The sequence below is a fragment of the Patagioenas fasciata genome, chromosome 1 (assembly GCF_037038585.1).
Source record: "Patagioenas fasciata isolate bPatFas1 chromosome 1, bPatFas1.hap1, whole genome shotgun sequence".
NCBI lineage: Eukaryota > Metazoa > Chordata > Aves > Columbiformes > Columbidae > Patagioenas > Patagioenas fasciata.
In genome coordinates, this window is record NC_092520.1 from 94,155,244 (window position 1) to 94,172,924 (window position 17,681).

At 37.8% G+C, this 17,681-nt stretch overlaps 1 protein-coding gene across 2 annotated transcripts in view; it reads left to right on the top strand.

Moving 5' to 3' along the window:
* The window catches only part of DYRK1A (dual specificity tyrosine phosphorylation regulated kinase 1A), an 88,547-nt gene that overhangs the window by 47,744 nt on the left and 23,122 nt on the right, over positions 1-17,681 (top strand). For both annotated transcript variants that reach the window (XM_065862079.2, XM_071811077.1), the window contains exon 3: positions 17,351-17,556. In XM_065862079.2, coding sequence (XP_065718151.1) covers positions 17,351-17,556 — 206 coding nt within the window. The remainder of the gene's footprint in view (positions 1-17,350; positions 17,557-17,681) is intronic.

Genomic DNA, 17,681 nt, shown 5'->3' on the forward strand with positions numbered 1-17,681 from the left:
AGATTTTGTTTTGTTTTGTTTTTCAGTCTGTCACTTAAAAAGACTTCTATCTGTGTATCTAAGTCTAGAAAAGGCTTATTTTTGACATGAGTTAAGTGTATGATATGTTATTTTTTTTTTGCCAGGAGAGCAATCCCAAATAAAGTGTTGTATAGCCAGTTTGAAATTAGTAAAGCAAAAAGACTTGCAATATCAATAGGGCCATGCATTATCTAAATCCTGCAAGTGAGAGAAGGGGACATAGCATAAATTCTGAAAAGACGTGCTTGCCTGTGTACCAAGTAATTTCATTTTTACAGTTGGTTTTATTTTAAAATTTTCAGCACTGTATCAGATGGAATCTGCCTCTATGGTAAACATAAGAATGCAAGTTGGATTGATGCAACATGGCAAAATAGTTGGAAAATACATGTGATTATTTAACTGTGCAGTTAGGAAGATTTTATATAAATTCATAATGCTGTATTTATTCAAACTACAAAAGTAGTTTCAGATCCTCCCCCTCTCTCCTGAAAGCTGTTTTCTTTGGTCAGGTATTGAATAATTTATATCATGTGAGACTATTGCACATGATGTATTCATCCCTTGTTTAGCTCTTACATTAATGGTTTGGCATGCTAGCTGTACATTGATATGGTAGATGCTTTCCATTTTTTCTGTACCAACTGTTTAAATATATCTTGTGCCTCAGTAACTACAAATGGGAAATGACTTGAATTATTCTATTTCCCTTGATGGTTTTTATGCACAGGAAAAGATTCCTTTTTTAATATATATCTGTTTGTACAATAGATTAAAGGAGAGCTTTAAAAATGATTCAGATATTTTGCTAACCTTATTTTCAGCTGGAAATGCAGGTGGAATCTGAAAAGTGAAGTTTAGACATAAGGCTGGCTGTTAGCCACAGGTATTGATTAGGTACAAAATGTTTGACATTTTTCACCTCTTGAACAGATTGTATGGTTTGAGGTGTTGCCATGTAGCGGGTAGTTTGTATTCAGCTTTAATTAGTTTTGCACTGTAAACTGAAAATTCTAAGTCATGTTATTTATATTCTCTTTGGAGATGGGGGGGAAGGCACTGCACTAATGCAAGAAACTCTTACTTAAGTGCTGATAAAAGTATTACTTTGAGAAGACAGTGAGGCAGACTAGGAGAAGGATTAGTGCTGCGAAGTACTGGCCCAGGCTGGATTGCTTGGAAAATCTTGTAAGCTAATGGTCAGATAACACTCTGCTGCTGCTTGCTGCTGTGGCTGCTGCACTGTTACAGGGTTTGCTAGATGAGCATAAATCAAAAAGTGGTAATTCCGTTCAAAAAGCTAATATGAGATAAAGAATAGATGGAATTGATTTTTTTTTTAATGTGTCAGAGGGCTTGGCGCGCATACTGACATAATTGTATGTATTTTAAGATGTAGAAACATTTTAGTAGTTTTACTATCGATAAAATTTCCAAAATGAGGTAGATAAATTTTCTAAATGACAGAGCCACCAAAACTTTCATTTCTGTTAGCACTGGGCTGCGGAGCTGATATTTTGGGCACTTGTAAAAAGCATATTCTGTGATTCAGATCTGAAAAACTTTTGAGTGTCACAGAGATCGATAAAAAAATACAGAGGCACTCCAGCAATGACCCAGGTGAGTGGCTGCCAGGGAGCCATAGCCCTGCTTCACCCATCGGTGGGCAGAATAACATCAGGATCCTTTGAGGGTTTGAGACATGGAGGCTGCTGCTGTTGCTTTATATCCTGTACCTGGTGTGTACCTGGACAGGAGATGTCAGTTGCCAGTGTCAGGCACCTTACACAACCACTCGAGAACAAGAAGTGCACAAACACCCTGCTCCCAGGTGGGTGAATTGCAGTAGCACTTTCACATCGCTGTCGGTCTGTGGAAAGTGAAGTAAAACATGCACAGGATCACTCGCGTCTGCCACGGTGTAGAGGGAAGCTGTGCAGCTGCGTTCTGCTTGTGAAGAGAGAGGCAGTTGCTTCCAAAGTAAGTCTGTCAGTCTTTGCATTTGGAGACTCCATTTGAAGGGGGCTGAGCGATGCCGGTTTCCAAAATACACATCTGTGTGTGTGGGAAGGGAACCTCGGGAGGAGTGCTGGAAGTGCTGACGGTCAGTAGGTGCTGTACCCCTCTATGTATTCACATTGTCATATGCAGAGACACTTAATGACAAATATGCTTTCAGATAAGCCTAATTTTTGAAATTGGTGGGAAAAAATTTGCTGTTTCTGGTGTGGTACTTCAGTTTCTTATATTCAGTCTTTACTGGTGGTTCAGTTTGGTAAAAAGAACTAAAATTCATTAACTTAAAATCTGTCAGTGGAGTGAATAATGGAGGTTCTTTCATAAGTCTTTTTTCTCTTTCTTAAAAACAAACAGAAATTTAGTACCTGTGAAAAATGGGATGATATAAGTAGCAGCTACTATCCTATACAGTCCAGCAGCCCATATAGTTTTTAAGGTGATATAACTAAGCCAGTTGAAAGGGAACTTGCCTGCTCTTAACTGTTGTGTAAAACCCTTCGAAGAATTTTAGCAGAGAGGTATCACACTTGGAAGTGTTTGAATACGCTCTTCTTAGGCTATTTTAACATCTCAGCCCTTCAAAGTGCACTCTCCGGGCCGTCCCGGAGCAGAGCTGTTTTGCGGGAAGAGAAGTTTAAATCCTAATGCAGCGCTTAGCTGTAATCCCCGTGTATCATTACTGCATTGCCCTGCCCTTGCTGTGGGGGTGAAATGTAGAACATGAGTCTAATCCGCGGTAGATGGAGCTAATTTTGCTTTAAACTCGAAAGTGTTAACAGCAACTCGAAAATGTGACAAAGCTCAATTGCATTGCTTGTTTATTGCTTGTTTTCCGATTGGACAATAGGTAGCAGCTCTGCCCTGGCAACTGAGGGCTGCGATTTGCATAGCTCCCTTCGATTGGCCACTGGGCTGAGGAGCTCGGCCAATCAGGCGGCGGGCTTTTGGTGGTAGGCTATGCTAATTACCCGCTGTTGCTGGGGTTCGGGGTGGTTTCCGCGCGCCGTTCTGCTGCATTGTGTTGCCTGGTGAGCGGCGTTGATAAATGAGCAGTTAATGATCTGCAGCAGCGCCCGCGTACTGCGGGCAGGCACAGGGCTCCGAACAGAGGCGAAAGGAGGATTTAATTGCTCTTCAGTCTCGCCCTCTCCCTGTATTGGCCCTGTGATATATATATATGTATATATATATAAAAATATATATATCTCTGTGCATGCATGTACCTATATGCATATATGTATATTAAAAAATTTGTCTATATATACACCGTGTCAATGTAAAATATCTTCACTGGAATAGCTTAAAATCAAGAGTGCTGCATAGATGGAAGAGGACTGTTCTAGCTCTTTCCTCACTTAATTTTTCTTTTTTTTTTTTTTTTAATTAAACAGTCTTGTATTGGAGTAACCAGATTTATGCAGAAAGCATGGCTACAGAACATAAAGAAAGTCAGCTTTAATATCAGTACTTCCTAAAATGCAGTAACCTCTGTATCTAAGTAGCTGTAGCTGGTGTGAATATAGAAAAATCTATTTCTAGAACAGACACTTGCCTTTTGAAAATTATGTATTCACGTGTCTTCCCTTGCCTCTCCACTCCCAAATAAAAAATACTGCACAAAAAAAACCACCACACACACACAAAAAACCAAACAAAAAAACCACCACCCCCCCAAAAAAAAAAAAAAAAAAAACACCAAACAAACCAAAAAACCCCAAAACAAAACAGAAAAACCCCAACCAAAACAAAAAGAATCAGCACCAACAAAAACCCACCAAAACCCCCACTTCTGCCGTAACAGTTGAGTCTGGCTTTTTTTCTGTCCTATATATTGTTCCTGCCTAAGAATATTGGGAAAGCTGATCTTAAAATATTTTTGTAGCTTGAATCTGCTTTTTGTATTTTACTTTATTTTACTTTATTTTACTTTATTTTACTTTATTTTACTTTATTTTACTTTATTTTACTTTATTTTACTTTATTTTACTTTATTTTACTTTATTTTACTTTATTTTACTTTATTTTACTTTATTTTACTTTATTTTACTTTATTTTACTGCTTTCCAAACCTGCTTTTTCTCCCGTTCAATCATGGATTAGTTCACCGTCTTCATTCCTCTTCTTCCTCCGTCCCTCCCTCTGTTTTCCTTAGCTGTCCAAATTGTAGGCTTTCTTTGCATAACTACTCAAATTCTTTCTGTCCAAGTCAATAAAACTGACTGTGAAATTAATGAATTATTTAACTGAGTAAATCCATCTACATAGGTTCTGTGGTTTTTTTTTTCCTTCCCTTGCCTTTAACACAGGTATCAATGCATGAGGTTTGATACCACCTAGCATTTACTAGTAATGGGGGAAATTACTTGGACTAGCATGTTTTTGTCCAGGTGTAACTCTGATGTCAGCAGATTTTGAATCCTTTGAGTTCAGTGGGAATTAGGATTTTGGTGAAAGTGTTTGCATTTGACACCTTTTTTTTGTGAAATTTGTTTTGAAAAGCATCTGTGCACAAAATATATTTTTTATTTTTACAAATTTTGATTAATTGGCTCTTTTATACCAAGAGAACAAAGAACATTTTCATGATTTAATGCTTATACTTAGGACTAAACAAGTTTTCTCTTTTAAACTAAACATTGGACCACATTAGTTCAGTTGAGTGATGATCTGTAGCCATTTACAAGTTAGGCTCACCATGAAGACCAAAACTTACTGCTAAAAAGCAGCCTGTGATTAAATCTGATTTTTGCTTTGGTGGAATTTTAATTTTTCGACTGTTTGGGAAACCTTTCAGAAAACTGACAGCAGAGGTAAATCCAGTTCCTTTTGAATAAAGCAAATGTTTCCTTGTAGTACAGAAACTTGCTGATTTCTAGTGCATTTTAGAAGCTAAAAACTAGGATAAAATGGAATTTGTGTATACTTGAAGTTTGCTTGAAGCCTTCTGAAATGTGATTATAGAGATTCTCTCCTAGTATCTTTAATGGCATGACTTTCATAAAATTTTATGAATTTAAACTTTGTCACTAAATTTCTTTTGTCAGTGTTACGAGATTACCATTACTTGAAAGTATTTTCCTCCTTTACTGTTTTTCACCTACTGAATTTGACAGCTCTTTCTGTATGAACAGTTTTCTGTTTGTGTTTTTCACAGCTTGCGCTAGGAACTAAAGGACAGGTGTGGACCTTTCACCTAGACTAAATATGCTTAGATAGATGGAATTCAGTAGTTGTTTGTAAACCTTTACTTGTAATAATACTCGTGCTTTGTTCTTTTTTTTCTATTTTAAGAGCTGCTACAAACTTTCACCATGATAATAAAAAAAGTAGATTTCCATTTTTCCGTCTTTATATTCAGTCTTTTTAAATGGCAGGCTTTTCATTAAATTAGAAAACTTGGAAACCGTGTAATCTTAGAATAATTGCATAAAATCATAAAATCAACATAAATTTGTAGGGTGAAAGCAAAAAAAGATGTATCAGACCCCTGACCTTCGTCAACTTTCACCAGCATTGGTGTCCTCTGAAAAATGAAGTTTTGTTCTTTTGAATATTTTTTTTCCAGTTTTAAAGTGTTATTCCTCTTGTTTAAATACGGTTTATTAAATATTCAACAATTAAATAGTGATTGCTCAGCTATTTTGTTTCACTTAATTCATTTAGCATAACATAAATGCCATGTTGGACTGAATCATCAGCCAAACTGCTTGAATTTGAGCAATGTTTCTCAAGCAACAGGTTTAGGGTGTAGAGTGGGACAGAGTTACAATGTGGTAGGAAAGCTTCTGAAGAATACTAAATGTGTATTAGAAAAAGATAAAATCTTCAGTAATAAATATGTTGGTGTATATACAGTTGTACGGTTGAGCATGTTTATTCTTTGAATGTTGGAATATCCTGTCTTGGAGGCAGGGTGTCAAAAGGGAGATTAAAAAAATAAAATGATCACTCAACAGTAGATTAAACAGAGTTGCTGATTTTTAAACCTCTCATTCATTTCTTAGTGTAAGTATCATTGTCTCTTTGCAGGAGAGCAGCATTAATTTTTGTTACTGTTCAGCAGAGGCCATCAGAGGAAAACAGCAAACTCACAACAAACGAAAGGGGGTGGTGCTTAATGCTGCCTTGAGCAAACTGTGAAGCTTTTTGCCATGGATCTTCTAGATGCTAAAAGCTCAAATGCAAAAAGTGGTTCAAAAAGTCTGTGGAAGAAAAGGATGCATTGTGTATATGTATATTTGCACGCTTATCACAAAGACTCTGCTTCATGTAGTTCCTGGACTGGAGACTAGATAAATATATGCCAGGCACCTGCTGCTGTTGTGGGTTCTGCACTCTGTTGTCTTCCAAGAAAACTGCTGTTGGCCACTTTGAGAGGCAGGACACTGATATGAATGGATCTTCGGTCTGATAAATAAGTAATTCCTATGTTAGTGCCTCATTACTTGAAGAGAACTATGTTACTTTTCAGTCCTTAGTCCAACTTGAGTCAAGTATCCCTTCTTGTTTGGTTTTGTTTGCAAGCAGAAATGAACATCCATTTCAGACCTCTCTCATTTGGTTTACTTTTTGCAAATTCTTGAAACCTAACCTGTAAAGCTGCTCCTCTGTGGAGCTCTGAAACAGAAATTTACCTGCTGGTATGTGTTCCTTGTCTTTGTAAAGTGTTTCAAGTTCTATATATACAAAATTAAAAATTTAAAATCATGGAACCCTTTTGTCTTCAACCCATGTCTCCAATTTTTTCTGCAGAGTAGGATAAAATCCGGCCTCATAAGATTATTGCAGAAGGAAATTGTTGTTTGTGAATTACATGGATACAAAAACAATGACTACTGTACAGAATATGTATGCAGACAGTAATCATTTTATTTGGAGCACAGTCTGAGGAGTGTCAAAGGATATTATGTTAAATACAATGCAAATAAAAAGATCTGTTGTATGGCAACCTATTCAGTGAGTGCTACTTCCATTCTGTACCTTTAAATAAATAGGGTATTCATGTAACTAAACAGTATCAGAACTTATTTACATAGAGGCACTAAATTAAAACCGTGGAAGTATTTTGGTGTTTCCTAGCTTCTGTGCACAATACTCTGCAATTTTAATGTTCTTTCAGTCCAGTGTATTCCTAGGTGGAGGCTTCTGGTCTGTGTTAAGGCCTATACCTATGTTTGGTTTTCACTGTTTACTTGCGTGGTTGTATTTTTTGTTTTTCAGATGTGCTTTTGAAGAATATAAATGTGAAAGCAGAGTTCTCATAGAGCTTAAGGTTTTGACTTGGAAAGTTAGAGTGCTTGTGTTTCCTGTAGGTTTCATCTGAGGGTTTTGGTCATCTTGGGCTTGATTTATAAAAAAATAGTTTCACTTTCACAAAATTTTCTTAGTTCTAAGATTCTCTAGAGTATACTCAAAGTAATATTTATACATTAACGAAATATATATTTCTATCATAGAATAATTTTGTTTGGAAGAGATTCTCAAGATCATTGAGTCCAACCATAACCTAACACTGGCACTAAACTATGTCCCTAAGAACCTCATCTACGTGCCTTTTAAACCCCTCCGGGGATGGTGACTCCACCACTTCCCTGGGCAGCCTGTTCCAATGCACGACAACCCTTTCCATGGAGAATTTTTTCCTAATATCCAATCTGAACCTTCCCTGGCACAACTTGAGGCCATTTCCTCTTGTCCTATCACTTGCTGCTTGGGAGGAGAGACCAACACCCTCCATACTACAGCCTCCTTTCAGGTAGTTGTAGACAGAGATAAGGTCTCCTCTCAGCCTCCTTCTCTCCAGGCTAAACAGCTCCAGTTCCCTCAGCTGCTCCTCATCAGACTCATCCAGGCCCTTCACCAGCTTCTTTGCCCTTCTCTGAACTCTCTCCAGTACCTCAATGTCTTTCTTGTAGTGAGGGGCCCAAAACTGAACACAGGATTTGAGATGGAACCTCACCAGAGCTCAGTGCAGGGGGACAATCACTGCCCTAGTCCTGCTGGCCCCACTGTTCTTGATGCACACCGGGATACTGTTGGCCTTTTTGGCCACCTGGGCACACTGCTGGCTCATGTTCAGCTGCTGCCGGCCAACATCCCCAGGTCCTTTTCTACCAGGCAGCTTTCCAGCCACTCTTCCCCGAGCCTGTAGTTCCACCTGGGGTTATTGTGACCCAAGTGCAGGACCCTGCACTTGGCCTTGTTAAACGTCATACAATTGGCCTCAGCCCATCAATCCAGCTGGTCCGGATTCCTCTGTTTGGCCTGCCTGTCCTCCAGCAGATCAACACTCCCACTCAACTTGCTGTCATCTGCAAATTTACTGAGGGTGCACTTGATCCTCTTGTCCAGATCATTGATAAAGAGTTTAAACAGAACTGACCCCCATACTGAGCCCTGGGGAACACCACTCATGACTGGCCACCAACTGGATTTGACTCCCCTTCACAACAACTGTTTGGGCCCAGCCAGCCAGCCAATCCTTTATCCAGTGAAGAGTACACTCTTCCAAGCCATGACCTGCCAGTTTCCCCGGGAGAATGCTGTGAGAATCAGTGTCAAAGGCTTTACTGAAGTCTAGGTAGACAATATCCACAGCCTTTCTGTCATCCACTAAGTGGGTCACCTTGTCATAGAAGGAGATCAGGTTAGTCAAGCAGTACCTGCCTTTCATAAACCCATGCTGACTGGGCCTAATCGCTTGGTTGTCCTGTATGTGCTGCATGATGGCATTCAGGATGGTCTGTTCCAACACAGTGTTGCCAGTGGATTAAATCATAAGTTGCTCATGAATTTTGAAAAATTTGCTTTTCTTATTGTGAGAGGATTATAGTGAGCAGTGGTGTTGAGTCTTACTGATACCAGATTTTTGAAGTGGGTAGGGAGAGATACATGCCACAATCTCTCTCTGTCAGAGGTCTTTGGCACTGCATTTCTACAGTGGAGGGAACTATTGTCCCCTGAGAACAGGCCTTACTGCACAAAAGCAAGAGTGTGTGTATGCAAATCCCATCCAAAGTCCACCTTCTGCTGCAGCTGATCCACGGAAGAGGATAGTGACGGCAGGCACAACACTGTCAGAAACATGAATGAAGCCTACTCTTGGCTTGTCTTTTCTCCAGGTTTCTTGTTTCATCTCTGCCATAAGACCAGACATGTGACAGGCAAGTCATGTCAAAAGTCTGCAAACTGTTGGGAGAGATGGCAACCAAAAGTAATTTTATGTCACTTCCTAAGCACTTCATCTTCTCCATAGCTCTGTCCATTAGGATGGAGCACAAGTGGGAGGATTCTGTGGGCCGAGTGTATTGGCCCTAGTGAATAGGACTTGAGAGGGTGGTGGTTTCTAAGTTTAGGACTTTATTTTGCTTTGAGAGAAAGTAGCATTAGGCATTTCTGTAGAGGGAAGTTGACTGAATAGTTATTGTAGAATAGCTTCTGAAGTAGCTATTCTTAATAATATAATTCCACCACAATAATATATCGTTCATCCAGAGGAAGAACTAGTGTGGGATATTTATAATGGAGTTGTTTGTTTTCCAGTAGCTGCTACAGGTAATTTCCCTTTGTTCCCTGGGTTCTCTCACAGCTTTCCTCATTCCAGAACAAGCTGGGTGAAGTCTATATAGAGACCTCTCTTCACATTCTCATGAAGTCATTTTAAATGCAGTGCATGAGTACAATAGGCAAAACAGTGTTTCAGTAGAGCAGTAGTTCACTTAGAGTTCAGGTTGGCATTTGCTTATTGCTTAAAAGATGATTATTTTAAACTCTAGAATCCCAAACACTTGACATTTATTATGCTTAGGGAGAACTTGGGTAGATCTAACTTGTCTTAAATGTGGGTTTATTTGAACAGAGTTGTCAAGATAAAAATGTTTGTCTCTATTGCTAATTGCTCACTGTCTGTTTTAGGATGTGCTAATACACTGCAGAGGTGGTTTGGGTATTAAAGCAATGCAGTCTTCTCACTTTTCCAGACTAGTTTCTTACAGGTACACTCAATAGCTGAGGTATCATAATGCTCATTGGTACTGAGAACTTTTCCAAGCATGGATTTTGAAAAACAAGGTTAACCAGAACTCTCAAAAATGTTTGAATCTGCAAAAAAAGGTGGATCTTACATGAAGGAAGAGGACTGTACAGTTCCTCAATTAATACCGGACTTTCTTTGAGGAATAATGTGGCTGTTTTCACGTTCAATAATTTGAATACAGAAAAAAAAAAAATATGGTAGATGCCTTCAATCTGTGGCGACATAGCAAGGATTGGAAAGAAAAAGATTTGAAGTCTGAACCAGTCATACGCAGTACTAAGAACTACCATACTTTGTGGTTCAGGCCGACAAGATCTTTAACTCTGAGTGTGGAAATGGCAATACCCGTTGTGGTGAATGATACGGTTCACACTTTGATTCTCTAGTTGTGTTTCCTGGCACGTTCTCATTCAGCTGGGAACATATTGCTGAGATGGAATACCCTTGCATATTGCTGAATGACCCAAATAGCAGATAGCAGAGCTGGAATACAGAAAAGGAGGATGGGATGGGAGGGAGGGGAGGTAAAAGTTAGCTCAAAATATTTAGGGTCAAAGCAACGATTGTTATAGAGAAAATATTGAACAACAGGAAAAAAAAGCACTAGCAATGCAAAGAGAATGAAAGAAGATCGGTTGTGCAGAGGAGAAAGTTTCATACTTCAAAATGAGATGATCCCACAGTCCAGGATAAACCCACAAGGAACGTTGCCACTGATTCCAATTTAGTTCTGCATTATTTCTGCCAGTTAAATGCTATTGTGCCATACTTTAGCTGTCTTAAATTTATGGATCCGATAAGAAATTCTACCTTTTCTTAGAGCTGAATTAATAAAGAGATGGTAAAATGGGGACAGTGACATGATTAGGAAACAGCCAAAGTGGTCTGCGGAAGTAGTTACCACTGCCTGGAACCCAGATTCAGAAGACTGAAGTACAGAAGGGGCTGTATAGTTATAATTTTCAAGAAAGTCAGCCAGATAGCAGGTTAGTGGTAAGTTATCAAACATGGGGAATGGCTATATTTGAACTTTTAAAAGCATGAACTAGAATGTTGTTGCGACTTTCACTGCTTTTACCAGCTTCATCTTGTACAACAGTCAATAGACAGTGAAGTATTTTTAAGGCCATTGCAAAGGTTATGCTATCAAGTGGAAACCTCTATCTCTTGGTGTCATGAAGTCAAGATCAGTTGCTGCACTGGAGGATGCTTTTGTCAGTCTTGAAGACAAGCTCTCACAGGGTCAGAAGTGTCACAATGATCCTTTTTGGGGTTTAATTTTTAAGTATGAGGTAAATAGGTGTGAAGAAATACTAAGAAAATGTGATTTGTTCTAATGGTTTTCGTGTCCGAGTTTGTTTCCTTTTTTAATCCCTCAATATAAACATAACTAAATAGAATACTTTGGTAGAACTGTGACAAAGGGACAGAGAGAGTCACGTACATACCTTGAGAAGCAAAGTACATATTTAATGGGTTGGGTGACAGAAATGCAGAAAAACTATCTGATTGCTATGGGGATTTTCAAATGCGATCCCACGTGATGGACCTGGTCTAACAACTCCCTGATTCAAAGAGAGAAATCCTGTCACTTACTTTGTGCCAACATTTCTGTCATGGAATCACAGAACTCTTGGGGCTGGAAGGGACCTCTGGAGATCACGTGGCCCAACCTCCCCCTGCTCAAGCAAGGCCACCTAGAGTTGGCTGCTCAGGACTCTGCCCAGTTGGGTTTTGAGTATCTCCCAGGATGTGTTATCTGCAGCTTGTCTGGGCCAGCTGTGCCCATGCTCAGCCAGTGACTGGGGAGGGCTGTGACATGGCTTCCAGTTTTATTAGACTTAGAAATCTTGTCCAGAAAATAGACTTTACAATGGCCTAGCTGTAGGGAAAATTTCAGTTGAAATTTTCATATTCTTAGTTACCAAATTTAAATAACCACAGTACACAGTTTTGTTTTTTTTTTTCACGAACAATGATTCTCTCTTGGGGTGGCACACTGTCACCTGCAACTTTTATAGTCAGTCGGTGGACATTTGTACCTTGCTTTATCTTGAAAGAAGGCCAGCAATGCATTGCACCACTTAGTTACCTTATGATACTTTTTTTAGGAGGAGGTAATACTTAAATTAGTTATATTGACTGATGTCAAAATTGGAATAAGAGAATGAAAAGTAGATGAGGTAGGAAATTGAATTTTGAAACTGCAATGAGTTTTAAATCTATGCAAAATTGTACCAAAATTTCTCCTACGTTAAATCAACTGTAGTTCATTTATAGACTGTTCAATAACTACCGTCTCAAGCATTTTTCTACTTTGAGTTACGAGTTTCTTTGATACTTGGAAAAGTCATTTAAAACAAACCTATTTTGAATGAAGTATTTCCCATCCTTACCAAATAAAGAAATATGTTATTGAACTTAATACTCTTCCACTGTGTTAAGATGATGCTTTAAAGAAATAAACCCTACCTTCTTCCTTATGATAACGATTCATTTTTGCAATATCTGTATTTTCAGATAGTTTTGGGTTATGAACCTCTTTCGAGGTTAAAAGTTAAGTTTTCTCTATCATCACATTTATACTGTTGGGCCCTTTAAAACGTTTTCTTCCAGTTACAGTGGTTTGGTTGTACAATAGTGTTGCATTTTATTAGTGCTCCTTCTTTCTCACTTGTTACTTTCCAGAGACAGTAATTATAATCTATATTTTGCTTATATTACGGTGTGTGGAATGTCACTAATGAAATAGAGTGTTCTGAACAGCTTCGCTTCATGGCTGTAGGAGGAAAGGGACATGTTCCCAAGGCTCAAGTAAAGGCTGCCTCCTGTAGCTGGACCTTTTTTTTGACGAGTTCTGATTTAATCTCTTCACAGGCAAAGAAAATTTTGTAAACTGTAAACATACATAAAACTGTATATTTTTATGCCGTTCCCTGAATGAACATATTAGGTAAGGCCAATTTGTGACATAATTCTACCCACTCCCAATCTGCAATCTCTTCTCTTAATGTACTTCATGCATAGAGATCTTGGCATACTTTTTGTTTTCTGTCAGTTTGTCTCCTTCCTGTGATGCTCCACAACACACAATCATTTGAGTTTACAGTGGTTAGAGAGGAAGACTGATGATTGACTAGACCTTGTTTCTTAGCTATTTCTATCCTGTAGAAGTTATGGATGTGTCAAGGTAGCAAGCTCCTTTGGATTTTAGTACTGCCGTGGTGGCCAGTTTCTTATTTCTTTGAATGTCTAGAGCTCTTCAAATGAACTGCAGCCACCAGGGTTTTTGTGAACCTCAATTAATGGATGTACACAAAAGTTGCTATTTCTATAGCTGACTGACTTCTCAGCCTAAAACTGAAGGAGGGTCAAGATTGCTATTCTAGCCCATTCTTCTTTTTCCCCTTATTTTTTCCAAACATGTCATTAGGTGGTTCTTGGCTCATAATAGTAAGTTATGAGTGTTCTCTTGGGATTAGTTGTACCGGGATAGGATTGCAGGTATCAGGGAACAAAGTCTGACATGTGGCAAGAGCACGTATTTCATCAGGGACCATATCCTGAACATGAGTTGTTTTTGTTGATAGCTAAGGCTGCCTTTAGCAAGAGAAGTCTGTGAACTTGTGTGTCTCTGCCAGTGACAGTAAGAAACCATAAAGATGAAAATTACTTCGCTACTGATCTCTCAGAGCCTGTAGTTACACTTTTTAAACTTTTGACGCAGATAGTTCTTGCTTATTGTTAACATGGTTAAGGGTTGATACCACCATCTTCACAGAGACTATTAAAATACCTTTCTATTTGGTGTAAGAACATGCTATGTGAGTTAGCCAGTTTCCAGTCCTTTACTTGTAATAGACTTCAGGTCATGAGACTCTAGCCAGGCTCTTGTGTTTAATGTCCCCTTTTCTAAGATTCAGTCCTCTCTGAAATCAGTTCACATTTCTACCAGAGAACAATACTTAATAAAAATTGTATCCAACAAGAAACTTCTTATAATGTTGACATCCTAGGTTGTGCATAACTTATCTCCAAGCAAATAGATAAATGCTTGTTAATCACAAACATTGACTCTTCAAAAAATACTTAAATTGAATGAATAAAATAAGTTATTTGTTGGACTGTGGTTCTTAAAGAAACTTTCTTTGTGACTCTGCAGTCCAGTCACCTTGTTATAAATTAGAAAGCTCTTTTTTTCTGGGGCGTTGCTGTTGAAGTAACTGAGTTGGTCCAGCTGACCATTGGCAGTTTGGAAGATGAGGAAAGCTACAACCTCTTTGTCCTGCTAATGGACTCAGAAGAGAAAGGGTGTGCAAGCATCAAAAGTTCAAAGCTGATGTGAAACGTCAGTATTGTGACTGTTCTTTTGTGGGTTAATTATATTTCTAACGTTTTTTTAAAAAATAACTTTAAAAATAAAAATTATTATTTAAAAAATATTTTAAATGTGTATAGTGTGTTATTCAGTTTATTCTTGCATTTGTTGTCATCTTTTGAGTGAGTGTCAGAAGATACTGTGAAGTCAAACATTAAATGAGAACTCCATGCTATCAGGATTTTTGTGCTTTTTTAGGGACAGGTGCAAGTGCAGAATTTTTTTAAATAATAAAAAATATTTTTATTACATTATCTAATATGCTAGATGTCTAGTATGCTATTGGGGGATTGTGGCCTGGGGTAAAAAAAAATACAAAAAATAAAACTATTAATTGGCTCTACAGTTTAGAATTAATGGTATTTTTGAATTTAAATATTTTTTAATTTTAATTCAGTCACCATGATGTTGCTAAATAAGGCTTTTTTTTTTCAGGTTAAGCAGAAAATCAGCAGAAATTAAGAGCAGAAAGTAGTCATACCAAATAACGTCTTACATGTGTTCACCCACTCTTAGAGGAATATTCATTATATCTTGAAAAATATGTACACTAAATTTACCAAGTTGTACAAATGGAAGATTAACTCTGATTCTCTAGTAAAAATGGGATTTAGATATTAAGAAAATAAAGTAGTGAGAAAAATATTTCTGTAGAGTTTTTATGTGATCTAAGTGACAGATGCATTAATATATAAAGGAACCATGATATCTTCAAGAGAAATCGACTGATGAGTTAGAATCTTTGCACGTTTTCCCACTGTATTTAAATATGAACTTCATAATACATAATTTTAAATTTAAGAAAGAAGGTGACAATCTGTTGCCCAGTTCATAGGTGAACATAAGATATTACTTGGAATGAAAACAGAAAAAGATGCAACTATCTTTAAAAGTTTACATTTTCACTGTATCTTTAAATGTTGAAGGGCACTTTCACTTTCAGAGCTTATGAGGATCTGTATTTGTGTTAAAAATCACAATGCAGTTTTTAATGGACATTTTATAGAAGAGTTCGAGTAATCTTCTGTACAATGTTACGTTGATTTAGCTTATAATGGTTTTAGGTCAAGAATGTCTGTATTTCCATTTGTAAGGTCATCTTGATATTTTATCATGTTACCAGAGGCACCATAATGCACACAAAACCCTAGTTTTTATATATCTTTGTTATTTTTTAAAAGTTTTTCTTTTTTGTTTTTCTTTTTTTTTTTTTTTAATGTATGAAGATCTAATGAAACATTATGAAAATATGTGGGTGCTTGTGGGTAGCCAGTTCATTTTCTGGAGCAGTTTGTTCTGTTAGTCTTCTAGTAGTACTGAATTGTAACACTGGAGAAAAATACCAGTGGTCTGTCAGTGGGTATTTTACTGTACAATTCACTTCACCCCTTTTAAAATAATAGTGATTATACTATATATAGGCTTTCTTATTTGTTGCTGCTTGAATATTATTTTGACTTTTTTATTGAATATGTTCTTAAAAAATGTTCTTAATGTAAAATGGCATTTGATTTCATCCCATGCAGTTCTTCTTCTGCCCTGATAGGTGCTGAGTCAGTGATATAGTATCATTTCAATATTTTATTTTTTCTTAATTTAGAATAGGTCGTGAATTGAGCAGTCAGTTGTTTTAAAGAAAGTCAAATCGATGGGCAGTGTTTATCTGCAGTTTTCTGCTGATTATGTGTTCTTGCAAGGTTTTGGTTGTAAAGGAAATGTGGATTTCATTTGCTTGTTAAGATGCTTGATTATTTCACATCTTGCTTCTAAATTTAATCTTCACCAATAATTGTGCTTCCAGATTTCAGATTCTGATTCCATGTGTATTCGTTCAGTGGCAATGTTGGCTTCAGTGTGCCTGGCTGCTTGTCCCATCCTGCTTTGTCTCTTATGTTGTGCCAGCATAGCATCCATTTAGAGAATTTCCCCCCTTTGGCATAGTCAGCAAAAAGCAAAAAGATGGGTGTTAGATGTGGAATGTGCTAAACTTTCATTAGCAAATGAAGAAAACCATATTATACTTCAAACTTTCTTCCACTGTTAGCGGACAGTAAAGTTAAAAGTAGACTGAACCAATTATACGACATCTGACAGATGTCTGAAACAGGAGTTGAGAAGTGCAGGATCTATCCCACTCAGAGGCAGATTCTATGCCTGCAGAATTAGGCAATTTTCAGGATGTTACGGAATCTAGTTGCCATTCTCCTGCAACTTGACACCAAGTGTTTTGTTTGTCTCTTGCTTTGCAGTTGCTTTGCAGTTGCTTCTTGCAGTCTGATTTCACCTTGCCAAAAAGGAATTAATTCAAGTTACGGTGCTTGCTACCTATGGCTTGACAAAACTCAGCAGTAGGAGTCAGGAAGCTGAGTTGAAGTACAGTGTGTGTTGGAAGAAGGGTGGAAGGTAAAAAATGTAGCTTATAGGAAGGCATAAACAATTGAAGCCAGGGAAGATGAGCCAGGGAAGAGTGGGCACTAGCCTTTTCTTTTTCTTGTGGTACAATTGGTGCGGAAAGTTGCTGTGGGCAACTTTGAAAGGCAGAACTTTTGTGTTTTTCTGGCTTTCGTAGAATCCATACACGAAAGTCATATATTTGAAAATAAACCCTGTCAAATTCCAATTGAGTTATGACATATAGGTGAAGATGTAAGAAAAGGGATGTTAAGGACAAATAGGAATAAATGATTAATGAACAATTTGTTATAATGAAATGAGAAGAACTTTAGCCAGGTAATCTTCACATGAGGATGATTTCTGGGTTCATTGTGTATGAAAACTCTTCTGTAAGTTAAAACGGTGAAACTATTAGTGTTCATAAGTGCTGTGAGCTAGGAGACGAACTGAGGTAAATATTTTCAAGCCATTAACTGCATTAAAAACTCACATTGTCTTTGCAGGAGGAGAGACTTCAGCATGCAAACCTTCATCTGTTCGGCTTGCACCATCGTTTTCATTCCATGCTGCTGGCCTTCAGATGGCTGGACAGATGTCCCATTCGCATCAGCAGTACAGTGATCGTCGGCAGCAGAACATAAACGACCAACAGGTTTCTGCCTTATCGTATGCTGACCAGATTCAGCAACCTCTAACATTAACAAACCAGGTAAGTGATAACAAAAATGTCATTTTAGATGTCATAATTTTTATTCTAAATATATTATACACCCAAAAATTACAGGATCGGGGCTATGGGGTTTTTTTGGGGGGGAGGGGGAGTTTGTTTGTTTG